Genomic DNA, 18294 nt, shown 5'->3' on the forward strand with positions numbered 1-18294 from the left:
ACACTCTGAAAACAAAACAAAACAAAACAAAACAAACAACCCACAAAACAAAACCCAAACCAAAAAACTGAGTTAAACCAAAGGAAACTTATGCTTCATGTATCTTCTGTTTGTAAACACCTTTAAGCAAACACTAGAGATGAATGAATAGCTTTTCTATTTTCATTTCAAGACAATACCAAACCCCCAGCCGCTTCACTGCAATTGCAGATTAGAGGGTTTTTTATATATATAAATTATATATATATATGAGATACTAAATGACACAAAGCACTGGAAGAGGGAATGAAATGATACAGGCTCAGAATAAAGGGTTGATTCTTTATTCAAATGCAAAAACCCTCTCCTGGGATGCTCTGATTTAAATTTCAGTCTTGGAAAAAACCAATGTCTTTCAATGGGGTGTCTGTATACTGCTATATTTCAGTATGCAGATGTAGCAGATAATGAAGGGTAAGAACACAGGTGTGGGAGGATAAAGAAATGCAGTAAACCCCTGTAAGTGCTGTGCTTGTGTAGAGGAGCCGAAACTTTGTTCTTAGAGGAGTTTGAAGGTGTTCACTGGAAATCTTTCTGCTGGACAGGAAGCATTTGCAGCCTCCACTGCTATCAGTGCACTGCAATGAAGACTTGGGACTAAGGCATTGGGTTTCTGAATCCATAAAATCCCTGTCTTTGCCACATACTTCCAATGGGATACCAGGGAAATAATTTATTTTGTTAATTTCTCAGTTTTCCATCTGTAAACTGGGGATTGAAACAAAAGGGGTTTTTATTACTTTGGTGCTGCTGTCTCCTTGGAAGTGATGTGTGTTCCATATTTCTATACATGTTGCTCTCATCCAAGGAATGAAAGTGCTGTGATAAGGTAAATTAGTAGTTGTTTGGTATAGTGCTCCTTCTTATTCATAACAGACACTAAGTATTTCCACCTGCATTACTAAGATGGAAAATCCCATGAACACAAAATAACATGTCATTCCAAGGAAAGATGTGAATTAACTCCGGGACTAGCATTGGGAGTGTTCATAGCATTAATTTTTGATTTTTTTTTAAATTATTTTTTTAACATTCCTTTGCATGTGAAAGAAATGGAAGCAGACAACACTCAGGAACGTGCCTGTATGTGAGGCCCTATAACATCTCTGTTCAAGTGCAGCCCTCAGATGGAGAAATTGAGAAGCAGCTTCCTGTGCAGCCAAAAATCATTTTCCTGGACATGAAGGTAGGATTTTCTCCTTTGTAGATGGATGCCTCTATTAATTCTATACAATTTTGACATTTCCAAGCAATCCAAAAGCTATGAGACAGACCTAAATATGGTATAGGACAGCTCTATAAAAAAATATGGCAAAGGATAGCTCTATAAATAAGCAGTCATTGGTACTCTGGGAACTTCTTCCAGGATGGACTTTGTTCACATTTTTCAGCTTTTTCTGCAAGGGTTAGATTCATGCTGTAGAATTCACTGTGTGAAGTTTTCTGATTTCTGCTCCTCAAGTTTTGAGGAATGTGGGAACACCACCACAATCATGAAGGCTGGCAATGTCAGGTATAATGGGGTATCCTGAGCTGCCCAAGCAAGTCCTCACCACGCAGAGCAGTGGTAAGTAGAGATAACCATGTTTAAAACAAGCTTGGATGTCTATGTGATGTGATTTAGCTCTGCCAGAGGCGCTAACATAAGTCCTGGAAGCAGCAGACTAGGTCCACTGAGTTATTAGATGTGGATGCACTAGGTTCAGCCCCAGAGTCATGTGAAATCTGCATAGCATGGCTTTGTGCTATGTTTCTATTTCCTTTGTATTTTCATGTCTTCTTTCCTGTTTTCCAAATATTTTGTATTATGGAATCATTCCCATTTTACTGGACAGGCCAAAAGTATAGCCACAGAATAACTAGCCTCAGGTATGACATTTTTACAGTGTTGTCCCTGGAGCTTGGTATCAAATCCAAGCTTGGACAGCTTTGTGGACATTATTTCTGGATGCAAAGTCGCTTTATAATAAAGCCAGCTCTGTATATCCATTAGTCATGAGACTGATTTTACAACTGTGAGACACAAACCTTTCAGCTTCTTTCTGTTTGACTTCAGTTTCCTACATGTAGGCATCTTGTTGTGTTGTAGGCTGTGGAATAAGCTGTTTGGCCTCCAGCTCCTGTAGAAAAGTAAGACCTTTCCACAAGCTAACTCTGCTGGATGTAAACATTGTTGGCTACCTGAAATGACACACAAAACTTACATCTAGGCAATTGAATCTTCCCTTGAGATTCATACCCTTCTTCAGATGTGTTTCAGGTTTTCTATTAGGCTTGAGAACCAGTAGCTCTCTAAAAAAATAAAAAAACTGAAAGATAATATATTTATATACACATAGACTATAGGATCTAGATCCTGCACGCCTGTTATGGCTGGGTAATTTAGGTATCAAAATGAGTTTCTTTCACTGAGCATATGGGGAACTTAAATCTTCAGCCTGACTAAATTGACAGACTGAATCTACTCAGTTTCCTTGAACTTGTGGAGTCACCATCCTTGGAGATATTCAAAAGGCATCTGAACATAGTCCTGGGCAACCCTTTCTACGTGGCCCTGCTTCAGGAGAGGGGTTGGACCAAATGACCTCCAGAGGTCCCTTCCAACCTCAACCATACCGTGATTCTATGAACTTAGACACCATCGAAGCCACAATGTCAAAATTACCTACTTCTGGTAGGCGATGTGAATGTGAACCTAGATACTTCAAGTGAAGCAGCAAACCTTGCCAGACTTTATTGAAACAGACCTGAAGTTGCCAGAACTGGTTCCTCTGAGCTTTAGCTCATCTTAAAGTTATGGTGAGCTTAGTGACATTTGTAACATATGACATGTAGATGCAAACTGCCCTCCCACTGGTGATTAAAAAATTATTACAATTGTTAAAACCATGAAAACTTTCTTTCCTCTTGTTGAGGAGATGAGACTTTAATTCTTCTCTTTTGTTCTTCCTCCCAGGGTCAAAGAGTTGACAAAGTGGGGCCTCCCTCAGAACCCTGGGTTGTATCAGCTCATCTCAAGGGCTCCTCCGAGGCTGTGCTAAAAGGTTTGGATATGTTTTCTTATAGCGAGGGTTATGGCAAAGCAGCTGTGCAGAATGATGGTGATAAATTTAGGAGCTGTCCCTGAGAAATACTGGACAGTCTTTGGGCTGAAAAAAAAAGGTTGCAGTAGGAGTTTGGTGAACTGCCCAGTCATGTGCTGGAGAAAGAGAAGTTTATACAAAGTATTTTTGTGATGTGGCAGCTTAGAGGGAGAATATCCAGTAGTTTATCTTGAAAAGAGATATCTTAGATGAAAAAAGAAAAGAATGAAGTATTAGAAATCCTAATACTTGATTTTCAGCTAGTGTTAATTGGGACATTTCCTTAGAGTCAATGACAACCCGTTTGTCCCAGCAAAGGATCTGGCAAAGTAGAGACAGAAACAACTGCCTATTGTTTGTAATTAGCATACTTTAATATGGAAACGTTTTTCACGAGGGATCTAAATATTTCCCTTCTGATCCTCATTTAGTGAAAGACCTGAACTCATGACTAACTCTAAGCATGTGAGTATTTTCTTGAGGTTATTGAGGCTATGAACGTGCTTAGGTATAGAGTCCACTAGAAAGTGGAAATTATACTGATTATAAAGCATCCTAATTTCATTGCTAAAATCTTTAAATGTAAGCAAACAGCGCACACATCGAAAGGTGAAATTTCCTATTACAGGTACAGTATTTTATTTGCAGGAAAGCCATTTATGTCTTAGATTTGACTTGAAAAGTTCACATTTGGAGAAGATAAGTGGCACTCGTGCTGTAGATCAGAGCTTCTCACCCTTTCAGTTCGTGTTTCTGTTAATTAGACATTCTTCCTACCTCATCGTAGTTCCAGGTTTACAGGTTAGAAAAATCCTTTGGTCTTTTCTGCTGTTTTTCATGCCTTTTCAGGGCGGTACACCTGACAGGTTTAGAAACATGGGTCTAGATGAACCACAGGTTATTGGATCAGCTACTGGCTAACAGCGGGAGAAAGGAAGGGAAGAAGGGAGGAGGGGAGGAAGGAGTCAAGGAAGGGAAAAGAAGGAGAAGAAGACAAAAAGACAGAAAAGAAAGACAAAAAGAGAAGAAAGAAAGATGGAAAGAAAGAGAGGGAGAAGGAGAAAAAAAGGGGAAAAAAGAAAGGAAGTCACCGAAGAGAAATGCACTTCACATTCTTTAAAAGATACATGCATCAAATTAATAGTCAATAAACTCCAGCAAAGAAAGAACTGCGTAGTACAGATGTTCTGCATGTAATAGTTTGCTGCAGTTTTTCCTTTGACAAACGTCCTTATTGCACTCGTCTTTTGAAGCATATGAAAGCAGCATTTAATCGAAATGGGTCCCGTCTAGCACACTGAAGCTGCTTCATCTGACAGCAGCCAAACTGCCTCATGGAAAGTAGTTTAGCTCCAAATTAGCTTGCTTCTATGTTAAATACCAGCTTGCCTGAGAGATCTTTGTGAAGACTCCCATATATATCTGTAATATTCTGAGCTTTGAAGCATATGTGCCCAAAAGCTGAGATAGTCTCTGTTGAGAAGTACAGTACAGTACTCCGGGCTTCATCATAGACTAGAAATGGCAATTATAAAGTATTTCAACGCAGCTGACAAGACCCTCTATAAAAGCAGTGTTACAGTGAGTATCAGAGCCAAGAAAAGTCTTGGTAGTCTGGGCAGATACTGTCCTAAGGAGGATCATATGTGTAGTAGATAAATAGGTGAGCCAGGATCAGGCTGGAGCAATTAGAGAAATCTAGATTCCCGGCTCTCCACCAATTCTATTCACAGTATAAATTACTGCCTATTTATCACAGCTGGTCCTGGAGACTCACAATGAAATTGGGTATTTGGTGTGCTAGATGCTGTACAAAAGTAGAAAAACATATATGTAGCCAAAACTAACTGGGATATTAGTAAATTAAATAGTACCAGATCACAGAGAGGGGAAACTTTATCACTTCTGTTGCTAGATCATTAAAATGTGGCATGCTTTTGCCTAGAACCTTGTCTCAGGCAATTTCTGGCCATGGTTCCGAAGTCAACACAGCAAGGAAGTAATCTCAGTAGGGAGTTTGCATTGCAGCATCTCTGTTTGGAGGCTGTAAGAGTTTAAGAGGTTTGGCCAGGGCATACCAGTTCTTCAGTGCCAAAGAACAGATCCTGGCACTGTTTGTATCCTAGAGGTGTAGGCACAAAAAATGGGATAAAAGCAGGGAGAAATTGTCCTGCAGTCTGGCCTACCATCAAAAGCCTTGTCTCCTCCTGCTGAAAACTTCCTATGCATCTGTGATAGCAAGATGTCTCACAAAGAGGTTTGCTGCTTCACCACTTTGTTCAATACCCCGGACACACGAATGGCAGAGTATAAATGTCCTCCTCACATTCAGGCTTTACGTACCTTCACCTGTGCTGCTTAACGGCAATAAAATGTCAAACCACCTGCTTCATAAAGCAAATAGTTATTACATGTTGTCTTTGAGCAGGCAAAAGCCTGTGTTTGTGATCACTGGAGCAAGTCCAGCATCCTAAGAAGTTCTGACTTCTCACCCCCACCTGAACCAACATTCTGAAATTTGTCAGTCTTTAGGATTTTACCCCTTTCACCCTAAGAGCCTGAACGAAGCCCAGACCTGGTCAGCATTGCTCAAAGGCCAGGACTTGGCTGCTGCTCAAAGATACACACAATAAAATGGAGATCCAGTTACAAAGTAAATTATAACTTTTAAAAAGAGCCTACAAAAATAAAAGCCATGGCAAGTGTAAATGTTGGGTCAGAATGCATTCCCTGATAGCTTAGAACAAGAGGTAAAGTGATGGAGAAACAGGCTCTCCCGGGTTTCATTTTAATGCTCTCCATGGAGCTTTCCTCTGCAAGGTTTCTAGCTGAAAGTGTCTCCTGTAGGATCACAGGGCAGTCACCACAGACATTTTTCATGGCCAAATCACTTTCAAAGTGTCTGAGAGGGTTGGAGAAGTATTCAAAATGATTTAACAGTAGGACAGGAGCTAATATGCCCAAATGACGGGGTGAAACACCTACAAATCAGAAAAGGGTTAAAACAGTCAGCTCTTTTCCCTTAGTTGCAGTGGCTGGCTCCTTGAGACCACCCCTTTAGGACAGAAAAGTCTCTCACTAAAACTCTCCTAACCTTGGTGACGTACTTAGTCACACAAGACATGAGTTAAATCAAAAAGATGAGCATCTGGAACTTTTTAGTGCATCTATATAGCTCCCATTACCTTTGCTTGATCCCCTTAACATCTGTATTCATGTTACACCCCCACAATATAGATATGTACAGTAAATGCCATTTCACAATGAGCTCAAGCAACCAAGATTCAGAAGCTAAGGTTCTCCAGTCCATCAGGAATTTAGTGTCCAAGTAAGTCTGAAGACCTGACCCTATGTGAAATTTCTGCGATCAGACAAAAAGTTTATAATTAGGAAGGACACTGAATTTAAGCTTTCTGAAGTCCCCTTAAAATCACGAAGACTCTTTGAGGGGCTTAGGTGATACTTATCTGGATGCTGTTAATTGCAATGCATTTTTTTTTTTACTTTGCAGGGCTCACCCAAGTGCAGGTCATAGATGGAAGTGCAAGCTTTTCCAGCCTGGCTGTCTCCAGTTCAGGCACAAACTGGAAACTTGTGTTCACTGTCACATCACCTCCAGGTAAGCTCCGTTTTCTGCATGTTTTTTGAGTTGGTAACTGAACTCAAAACCTACAGGTGGTCTGGATTTGTAAAAAGGGAGTTAGTTAAGCTCATTCAGAGTGGAGCAATGCCAAACCTCTAAATAGCCTGACTTCTGTTACAAGTCCAAGTTGGCATTACCCAGGCAGCAAGAGAGCTGGGTGATTCCTGTGTTATTCATGCAAGATCCACAAAATCCAGATGAGTTAGTATAGAGAAGTATTGCCAGAAAGAGGTGCCTCTTTCTCCCTGGATTCCCTAGCTATGTATCCCGTGTAGGAATCAGGAACTTAAGGTCAGGTAAGCTGTCAGAGCAAGCTTTTTCCTATAAATTGAGTCCTCTTATTCCTTTTTTTTTTTCCTCTTTGTGTTCAGAAATTTTCCATCTGTGCTCCCAATTATTTTCATAGTGCCTTTCACCAACCGTTTGTCCGCACCTGGTCATCTTTATGGGTGCAACAGGTTATGCACATTCAGAGCATGCCTCCAGGACTGGGCTCTGCTAGGGGTATCCCGAGAGTTTACAGAGATGATGTTGGGACTTCCAGGATTGTTCAGCTTTCACGAGGCCTCTGAGCAACCCAGTAACGGTGAGGAGGCAGGTGTGCTTAATGCCTCCTTAGAAATACCAGCTGAGGGGAAGATCGGCACCTTGGGGATAAGGCACCACGTGAACTCTGGCTTGTAAAAGCCTCAGGGCATCTGCACAAGATCAGTCCAACTGCTTGGGGGCCTGAATTTATCTACAAATCTGGCTCTGAAGGTATATAGGGGTCAAAGTGCTGGTTTCATCTCTCAGAATGACTGCTGAGGCAAGTCAATGGAGAAGCAGGAACATGCTGTCTGGCGTGTAGTCCAGAGATACAGGTGTTGTAAGACCATGTGTGAAGTGTCTATTCTGATATTGCATACATACATAAATATATGTATGGATATATATCTAAATAGAAGTAGATATAGACATAGACATAGGCATAGATATAGATATAGATATAGATATAGATGTATCTCCATATATATATAAACTGAGACCCATCAGGCAGAAAGAAGCCTAGGAAGGACAGGCAGAAATATTTCCAGGAGAGGTAAGGCAGTGTGTGTACCACTGCATAAAGCCCCAATGAGTACTCCTTTGAAGTACTGAACATAATTTTGTTTACTCATGTTGAGAGATGATCTCAAAATGGAGTAGGTACAGACTGAGCATTTTTAATGAGAAAACTCCAAGATAACGTGGCTTCTTTCAGCCGAAAAAACCAGAGAGGGCAAATACATCAGACCTGTGAAGTGGCCAAGTGGAAGTGGCTAATGAAAAAATCTGAGCTAAAAAATTAGAAGAAGGTTGTTAACATTTAGACTGTATTTTTCTGAACAGCCTATCTTAATAGGTATGAATAGCGAGAGCAGATCAAACTGCTGTTGGATGGAGGTCAATACACTTAAGGATGATATTGTACAACATGGTACACACAATAGCATGGGATAGGATTTGTAACCCAAGAAATCCCTTCTTATCCAGGGATTAAATGAACATCCAGATTTTTTTTTTAATGAGAAACCTTTGCTCCTCCTAGTCACAAGTGTCTAATCCACATCAAGTGTTGCCCATGGCTTTGCAAAGGGAGAAGTGGGGTGCAGGGATTACCCGGAGGCGGGCCTTTACCCGGGGGACATGTGTCTATTTTGGGGGTGTATGCTGCCAAACACCCGCAGCTCCCATTGCCTTCACTTCAGTGAGAGCAGATGGAAAGTCAGCACCTCACAGGATCCGACTCTTTAGTGGGAAGAACAGCTTAATGAAGTGTGTTTTGAAAGCTATTTCAGGGAAGTCACAAAATCTTTCCTCTGAACAAAGGTCAAACAGAGATCCTTTTTATCAAACATTTAGCCCCTCAGAGTATTGCAAAGAGATGTTTACAGCTAGCAATGCGGACGGCAGATACGTCTGTGTAGGTGTCACCTGTGTAAATCAGAGTATTGTACACTTTTAATATGCATTGCAAAAGTACACACCAAAGCAGCAATCCCCTTTGCTTGCTTGTAATTGGGAACTGTGCTGGAGACAGTATAAAGGCTTTTATACTGCCAGACTCTTACTGAGGATATTTGCTTATTGTTTGAGACAGATAAGCAAACAAAAATTAAATAATCAAATAGTAGATGTTTGGGATACATTTTCATGACCAGGTTTCTTTGGGTACCCTGGCATAGTTTGCTATTTGCAGACAGCTCAGAAGATGCAGCTGATATTGAATGCAATAATTCCAAATGTTTTAGTGGTAGTTCCTGGGGAGAGTAGACTATTCATAGCACTGCTGCATAGTCTTGCTCCTTGTTTTACAGTAATATTCACTTAACTGATATGGATCCCAATGGGCTTGATCCATCCACTTTCCATTTAAACCAACAGCAGTCTACTCACAAACTATTAGAGTAGTGCAAAGCACCTTTAAGCACCTGTCTGTGTAGAGTCCTTGATACCTGTGAGATTACTCCTCTCCTCTCAACTGAAGTTCATATGTGTTTGTACCTGCAGGCAAATTTTTCCCAATTGGAACATGCTTCCCACATTGTTCTGATGAAGCTCTGCTTTGTTCAAGTGGACAATATTGACACAAATCTAATTAGTTTCAGATAAAAGTACTTACAGCTACTTACCCTGGTCTCCAAGCTTCCGTCTGACAGTGTTTCTGATTTTTTTTTAATGAATTGATGAAAAAAAGGCTTTTAGGTTTTTATTAAAAGTGGAACTCAAGTAAAAGAAATTTCCATCCATCAAAATTATTAGAATTGTGGGGTTAGGACCAATAATGAGTCAGGTAGTAAGACAGGTAATGAGTTGATGTGCTAATCCACATCCTTCAAATCAGTCTATAGAGAGGGCCAGGGCCAGTTTTGTTAAACTCCTGTCCTTCCCAGGCACATCTCCATTCAGAATGTGTTTTGGAAATGATTCAGGGAACCAAAAATTTTCTATATTTCTGATTTTTAAAAGGGCAGTACGAGGCATCTTCCAGTCCTTGAAGCTCAGATGCTGACATGCAATGAACTCTTGACCACAGAAACTATGAGTAGTGGCTGGCTTGACTCTGACTTCATTTACAGAAAACTTCAGGATCTCTGGGCGAAGAGCATTACCCAAAGCTTGTGTGCCTCAAGAGACTAAATATTTACCATGCTAACAGCAAGGACACTGACATTTTTTCTTTATAATGCTCATTATTGACATGGTGGAAAATATTAACAAGTTCACTGGGAGTTTTCTGCATCATGGACCTAAGCTTAATGCTAGTGAACGTTTCTAGGTTCCCCATAAGTTACATTGATATGAATCATATATAGCCTGTAAAAACTGAGTATGACTTGGCAGCTTTCTCATTGCAGCCAGTTTCTTTGTCTTGCTAGGTAGAATGTGCATGTTTTCTCTCTGGGCCTGATCTGTTTGGCCTCAGAAATAGATACTTTGTGAATGTATTTTCTAGGTTTGGGAGTCAGCTAGACAAATTCATGGAAGAAATGTTAAGGATTGTTAAATACAAAGAGGCTGCCTCTGCTTCAGGCAGCCCTGAAAGCTTGACACTTACATTGGAGAAGTATTGTTACATATTTGGTTTGTCCTGGTTCTCAGATCTAAATAGATATTGTTGGCTAATGTTGGATCTGGAGATAGACAGACTTCTGGGTTGTTCCTGCATGCATTTTTAACGGCAGCATCACTGTTGAAAGGCTCTAACCTGGTGTTTTAGCTGTGAAACCAGTGTTCTTACTTTTGTAATAAACTCTGACTGCTTTAAATTCTCAGGGGCCAAGTTTACTGTGCTGTCTCAGCCATTTACCATCTTCCCTGTCCCCATGGGAGTGAAGGCCAGCATGATCCTTGTTGTCATACTGAGTTCAGCAGCATCTGCATTCATCCTCACTCTTGCATTCTGCTGGTTCAAGAAGAGCAAAAGCAACAGTAAGTTGGAAATACCCACTAAAATTTATAGATGCAGACTCCCTATTTTGTTTAACAAATCCCCAGAGTGGCCACAGCAGGGTTCAGACAATGGCACTCAGAGAAAGCTCTGAGAAGTTTAGTAATTAGCAGTATAGTTTGTAGTTCAAGGTTATACAGTTTTCTGCCTATAACAGATGCCTGGGTATTGGCTGGAAAAAGTTTTAACTGTATGTGAAACATGATGAAAATGAGGTTTCTATAGCGTAGACAAGGAATTGAGAAACGGAGGAAATATTTGCTATGATTTCAATGATCCATTCAGCCACTGCATTTTCCTGATGAAGGATGACATAGCAAAATAGCACTGTGGTGAGGATATGCAAAGCCTTGATGCTGACCAAGGACCAGACAGAGCTGCGGTGCGAATGCCACAGAGAGAGCAGCACAGTCATGCTCACATCACGCTGTCAGCATCATATGAGTCAAGGTGGTAATGGGAGGGCTACAGCTCCTCTGGAGTTCTCCTCCAAGCAAATCCACACCTCTACTAATTTAACCTTAAGGTTGCTTTCTTTTTAGCATTGATCTTAAAACAAATATAGCTACCTCAAGGAGGCTTTCCCACTACAGAAGACATAAGGCTATTTGTGTAAGAGAAGACCTGAAAATAAAAGGATGTGACTGTAACTCTTGGTGGCTTGATTGCTAAACAGCCACCTCAAACTGCTGGATATGTTGAAAGTTACCAATAACTTGGCCTTTCAGATACGCTAATTGAAGTTGTGACCTTGCTAAAGGTACAGGTAACCCGTAGCGGAGAAGTAAATGCACATCCCAGTTAATAAGACATCTCCCACTAGTTTCAAGACCTTCTCACAGTTTCTCCAAACGTTTGCTTTCAAGTAACTTCTAAAGAGTCTTTCTCCTAAACTGCACCATTAGCACTAGCTGCAATAAGGTCTGAATTTCTAGTATTATTGAACGTGGTGACAACATAAGGAAGGGTTCCACTGAAGAGAACAGGTGGGAACCCTAATGGCAAAACATAAGATGGTATGAGCATAAAACAACTCTCTCCACTTTTGGGCAGAAAGAACACTTCTAGATTATCTGTTAATTCACCAGCAATATATCGTTTCTTGAATTAATAACTGCTGCTGAGCTGAGGATAGATTGAGAGTGATGTAACTATATGTTTCATTGCAGAAATGAGGACTGAACGGGCTGATGTACCACAGGCCAGTACCAAGGGACCCCATAAACAAGCACAGCCTCATGCAACTCACATCCAGCCTTGCTACAGTCAAGGAGAAGATAAAAGTAGTGTGCCTGTAGCAGGAGGTGAGACTGCAGTTTGACAATAATTATAAACAGTCAAACATCAAAAGAGTTGGTTTAGCTCTCTTAACAAACTGTAATTTTGTATAGGGTCAATGGCACACCTCTTCTCATAAGGTCGATCGCTTTATTACCTCCTCCTTCTCCTCCCTAGTATTTTTCTATTTGTCATTTTATCTCCTTTTTTATATATTGTGTGAAATCCTAGCTCCACTGAAGCCAGCAGCATAACCCCCCTTACGCTCAATGAGTCCATGATTTCACCTAGTGTTTTTGGAGTAGGGTAGGTACCAACATTCCCACAGTGTCCCCAGTATGCCTGGAACAGCAGGGCTTCTCCCTGTCTCCAAGCGCTGTGACAATAACTGCACAGTGCTCAAAAAGCTCTGGACAAGTTTGCAGGCTGTGGAGGACTGCAGCGAGGTACACTGGCGGTAGGAAAAACCCACTCGGGGCTCATTTGCACGGTCTCTGTTTCCCCACCACTCAGGACCTTCATGCCATGCTTTCCGAGCAGCGAGTCCGAGCCAGCACCCCAAAGCTGCTCCATTCCCACCCACTCCTCTGTGCGTCCCCCCCTTTACTCCCCAGGGTCCCTGCCACAAACACCCCTCTTCCACACACCTCCTCGAGACTTGTCTTTTCATCATCTGCTGATCAAACACGACTTCTTCTGAGGTCACGGGAAAGCAGACAGCCTCGGGGGCATGTGGCTGGCAGCATAAAGCGCTGGCTTCCCTCTCTGCAAGTGTGAAATGTTCTTATAGTAGGTTTTTTGTTTTGGTTTTTTTTTTTTGTCTCACCTGCCAACAGCGCAGATCTAAGGGCATTCGGATAACCCTGCTGAACCACCCATTTACTCTGTTTTGGGAATTTCTTTTTCCTCCTCCGTACCGAAGCCTGTGGATTACATAAGAGGCAGGAAGAGCCGAGCTGGAGTTTTATCTCCTTTTAATTAGCATCTATCACAAAAGCAGAGGGGGAGAGAGGAGAGAGGAAATTCTGCAGTTTATGTGTTTTGATATTTGCTGTACTCCTCCAAAACACAGCGTTCAGCTGTGTGCCTTAGGATACATATCTGCTATAAATTCATTTTTTATCTAATTTGTCTGAGATCTAAGCTTCCTGTGGAGGTCTGAGATCAAAGGATCTGATTCTGTCTGATGTCGGCTCTGACACATAATGCGTGCTGACTTAGTTCTGTCTATAAACTCGCAGTGGGAGGCTGCCATTCTCCCTTGGCACCTTTACATAGTGAACTTTCATTTTGGCTGGGGAGGCTGACAGGTATAGCGTTGATTGGAGCCATCGTGTAAATAATTCATGGAAAGATTTTTTTGTCAGAAAAAGGCAATCCAGCCACTTAAAGTCTTTTAGGAATAGTTGCAAGACAAAAAGATTCCCCGATATGTTCAAATCTAAACAAGGATAACAATATCTTAAGTGAATTTAATACATATGACTCGGAAGTGTCTAATGTTTGATTTCCCCTTATTTAAAGTGCTGTTGGTTTTGGAGAGAGAGAGGAGGAAATCAAAGCTGCAGTCTTTTTGTTTAGTTTCTGCTTTATAGCTGTTCCCCCCATAAGAAATCCCACCTTTCTAATACAATTAAGTGTTTGGAGCCTTTATTATTAATCACCACGGTAAGTCTTGCAAGACCGAGTTTTTCTGTTTGGTAAGTGGTTATACAGCGTAAAGTCTGCTGGAGGTAGGGGCCCTGGTTGTTGTCCCAGAAGAAGGATCTGAGGATGGAAATGAGGAAGAAAACTCTATGCATAGATATGCAGTAGTGCAGGGGAGAAGGGATCAAGATACTACCTTGTCTGACCTTGGTGTAACAAAAAATCTCCTCAGGTTCACATAATTATCTCTCTCTTGAATTAAATAACTTTTGATCGACTGATGCATTCTTAACAGAGCAGCATCTGGAGGTGGAGGAATATATTGTTTCTTTTTGCAAATTTTACAGTTATTCTGGTGGTTCATCACCTTCACCACTGAAAGGTTGTATCCTATAACAGCTTACGTTCCCTAGCTTCAATTTCCAGTCCTTTCAGGTATTGTACCTTTTGACCCTCATCCTGAACTATTTGGTCACCAGCTCTCAGAAATCACTGTTGTATTCCTGAAGAGGTTCTCCCATTCTGCAAATAGGGTCTGCATCCCTTGCTCCTAGGTTGTTCAGATCAACTCCTTTTTCTTTTCTACCAGTTTGCCATTTTTTCCACCTTTTACAAAATTTCACAGGAATCAATTTTAATTTTAATTCCAAATCACTGGTGGAAACACTGGATATCTTCCATTTCAGTGGTAGTGTCTGGTACTGCCACACATCCCCACCTCTGAGAATTATTTCCCATATATAATTACTGCCTGAGCTCTGTCTGTTAGCTGGTACTTAATCCAGTTAATCGTGTGCTTTATTGGTATTGAATAGTTTGTATTTAATTAAAAAAAAATCAGGATATTTTAGATTACTATGTCATATAAATCTCAGGGCAGTATTTCATCCTTGAAACTGCTCATATCCGGAAAACTTTTAGCTTCCTCCATTAATTCAAACTCGTTTGAAAAGATCTATTTTCACAGTTGAAAATTGCGCCTTTGAAATTGAAGAGGGCATCAATACATATCAAGAAATAACATGAAGCTTTGGAATAGGGGATCATAACCTGATCATCATGTTTATGTGTATAAAGAAGAAAACCGAACCTAGTGATGTATGCAATTTGTGCTTTAAAACAGCCAACTACCTAATGATAAAGCAATCTTGAGAAGGAAAACTCTTACACACAGAAACATGTGTGACTACTGAAAATTTATGGACAACTTTCCAGTGGATTTCCAAGAGGTGCAGTCCTGAAATTGAGTGTACAAGTTGAAAAAAACCTACACTCCTTAACAGGAAAAGTGAATATAAGCATGAAGAAATAGGGAAATCGTAGAAAATGCATGAAGATAGGGGAGAATTATTCCAGCAAATAGAGTTCCAATTAATGAATTATAGAAAAGGGAGAAGAGAAAGAATCTGAGCAGCAGGTCTGAGAAACCATGGGGCTGAATGTCACAGGCTGCTAAGGGTTAAACTTCAAGGACAAACCTGAAAAATAAGGAGTGGCAACAATACATTTTCTGGGATCATTTGTAGTAAGGACATATAATATATGACAATGAACGGACTGCAAAAGCCAGTGTTGTCCACTAACACATCAGATACGTGGACTAGGACTAGTTCTGGATTTGGAAAAAGTATAAAAGGTTTGGATCTGGGCTGGTTTCATTTTATTTTCGGGGGGAAGGGAGAGGATTGCAAGAATTTTACAAATGTTTTTAGCATCCAAATGAAGCATGCTGCCAATCTCGTGCTGAAGTGATAGCACACCCTGTCAACTCAGAAGCCATCTGCTGTAACACCACAAGTGATTCTGCCTCTGTGGTTGATAACCGTTTGTTTTATTAAGATGTAAACATTTTTTATTTCCACATGAAAAATGTATAGTATATATTTTGGTTTGTCTGCATTTTTCAAAGGCATTTTTTTAAACAGCATTGCAGGTTACAGGCTTTGCCTTGAGTGGGATTCAAATGTCAGCAATGGAAAGTTCTACCTTATATTACAGCCTGATTCATAGAATGTTGATGTATTTTATAGATGTGTAGTATTAAAACGATTATCAGTCTTACCAATACCTAGCTTATTAACCAGCTGTATTCTATACACTTTATTATTAAGCATTTATTGAAGAATTTGATAACCATTGGAAGATGCTCTAGGAGGTATTAGTGTATCAATAGGAACAAACCAGATGTTTTAGCTGCTGTATATTTATTTGTGGAAACAGGTTATGTTTATTTGGTTTTAACAACTTATTTCTGCCAAACTAAATTTTGTGGCCAGTTAAAATTATTTTCCCAACAATAACTCCTCTTTCTTCAATGTCTTTAAGATGTAATAAAGGCATAGAAGGGTAAGGAACATCAAGATAGGGTCTTAGAATTATTGTAAAGCGCTAACAAGTCATGCTTTCACAGATATGGAAGCAATTGAAGCAGTGGCACATGCTACAGGACAACTGGAGGAGCTCAACCCGCAGCCCTGTGAAGCCAAGTCAGGGAGAAAGACGAGCACTGTCCAGTGTAAGACAGGTGACAGAGACGCCTTTTCTTCAGCTGGGAAAAGTGACAGTCACCAACCGCTACGTGGAGGAACATCTCCTGGTGACTCTCTGGAACTTCAGCAGCTAACTGTCCCGGGATGTTCCAGCCAGAAGGATGTCACCCAGCCTTCGCCTGGTTACAACAAGGAAAGAGAGAAGTCCCAAAGGATGCCCCAAAATCAGAATGATGTCAGAGAGCATGTTGCTGTGGTAGCAGCAGAGGTGTAAGAGAAGTGATGTGAGGTGGTGGACCACCGACAAAGCAAGCTTTGCCTGGCTTGCAGTCAATGCGAAGCTGAGTTTTTGTCTCCGTGGTCAGAGAAAAACACACATGTTAGCATGGGGAACCAGCCTGCCGCATGGCACGTGTCCAAATTAGCTGTTATCTGGATCTGCAGCCAGCTGGGAGACTCTGACCATGTCTATGGTGTTGACCTTTCTTAGCTTCCAAAACTGGGTGGGTGCATCCAAACTGCCTGTTGAGAATAGTGCTTCTGACACCTCTAAAACTCTCTCCAAGAGTTGTTTGGGGGAGTGCTAGATGGCTGGCTAGGTCACCTTTGAGATTACATTCAAAAGTATTCAGGGATTAGCCGAACAATTCAACAGTGCAGATGATGGGATTTCTGACACTTTAATATACTAGCACTGATGTAGTCTTAGTGTCTAGAGCAATGCTGATTGGTATGTGTGCATATATACAAATATATAGGAATTTTCCCATTTCTTCCAATCATGCCTTTAGTTTCATTTAAGAACCTCAGTATGTGCATAAATCTTTTCCTTTTTCCTAGAAAAACCAAACATGTATTCAACTTTCATTTCATTGTCACTTGAGTAAGTACTCCCATTCCTCCCTATTTAAGTCTGTGTTGTTTTTTTTTTTTTTTTAATTATTTTGCGGAGTTAAATCTTCACCATGGCATTGTTTTCTACCACCCTTAAATCACTGGCTTGTTATGAACACTAGTCTTTATGATTGATAATAATAATGCTGATGTTCTTCGGTTGCTCAGAGAAATCCTCTGTGCTTTGCTTTACTGAGCTGGAAGATGAGGAACTTTATTATGCCCTCTCTGTACCATAAAATTCTTGGTTGCAAGGTGTCCTGGTGGCACAAGATAAAATTTATACTCCTCTGCAGATAAAATACTTCAGCATGAAAATAAGGTTTCTGGCCAGATCAGCAGTGGAAGAGAAGGTAAGAAAACTTGATTTGAAAAAACCCCCCCAAAACCCAACCACAAACCAGTTCACTACAAGCTGAAGGAGGTAAGGTGCAGATGCTGGTCAGTAAGCTACACAGTTCTCTAGGCACAAAAATAGATTCACCAGCATTGGCTCCTGCGCTATATTGTGTTTATAAGCATCATTTTCAGGTGAAATCAGACTGATTCCATGCTGAACTAGGCTTCTGGCTGACTGCACAGGAGGTTTTCTGGCTTAAGACAGTTGAACATGAGGGCCTTATTAAGTGCCATAGATCAGCCTTTCTGACCTCTTCCATGCTATGGAAAAGCAATTTCTTAAGTATTTTCTGCGGAGGCCAAAATATTGTTTTATGTGAATCAACATGGTAAATCCCTAAGGCTTGTGATTCAGGGTCCGAATAAGAAGATATACCTTGCAGAGACATTCAGGTTTGGTGAAATGATTTGGAGACCCTTCCTTTCCTCCACAGCTGATACTTAATTTAAGATGCTTTCATGTAGTAGAAAATCCTTTCCTTTCCTCTCTGCAGAAATACAATTCCTCCATCCCCTGAACTCCACTCCCCTTCAGTAGTTCTACTCCTAGTAAATGACTCTATCACACCCAAGCACAGTGAAAGCAAATAATATATAATTGCAAATATCAGAATGTATGCAAATAATGTGCAAATAATATTGAATGTAAATTATATGCAAACATTATACAATGGAGCCTTCTTTTTGGGAAAAAAATCAGACACATTGGAAACAGTTAAGGGCTTTAATTAATCCTTTAATTCATAATCCTTGCATTTATCCATACTTTGTTTACAGAATAAGTAATGTCTTGCATGTCTAGACCTCTAATGGAATAAGCAGGGCTAAAAAGTCTTTAACTGCACCATT

At 40.6% G+C, this 18294-nt stretch overlaps 1 protein-coding gene across 1 annotated transcript in view; it reads left to right on the top strand.

Moving 5' to 3' along the window:
- PKHD1 (PKHD1 ciliary IPT domain containing fibrocystin/polyductin) overlaps positions 1 to 17803 on the top strand; it is a 263656-nt gene extending 245853 nt beyond the window's left edge. The window contains exons 60-65 of the mRNA XM_052810279.1: positions 1090 to 1225; positions 2996 to 3083; positions 6634 to 6741; positions 10564 to 10719; positions 11908 to 12042; positions 16074 to 17803. Of these exons, the coding sequence (XP_052666239.1) occupies positions 1090 to 1225; positions 2996 to 3083; positions 6634 to 6741; positions 10564 to 10719; positions 11908 to 12042; positions 16074 to 16426 (976 nt within the window). The 3' untranslated portion in view covers positions 16427 to 17803. The remainder of the gene's footprint in view (positions 1 to 1089; positions 1226 to 2995; positions 3084 to 6633; positions 6742 to 10563; positions 10720 to 11907; positions 12043 to 16073) is intronic.
- The last annotated feature ends 491 nt before the right edge of the window (positions 17804 to 18294 follow it).

This window comes from Harpia harpyja, chromosome 15 (assembly GCF_026419915.1).
Source record: "Harpia harpyja isolate bHarHar1 chromosome 15, bHarHar1 primary haplotype, whole genome shotgun sequence".
NCBI classification, from domain to species: Eukaryota; Metazoa; Chordata; class Aves; order Accipitriformes; family Accipitridae; genus Harpia; species Harpia harpyja.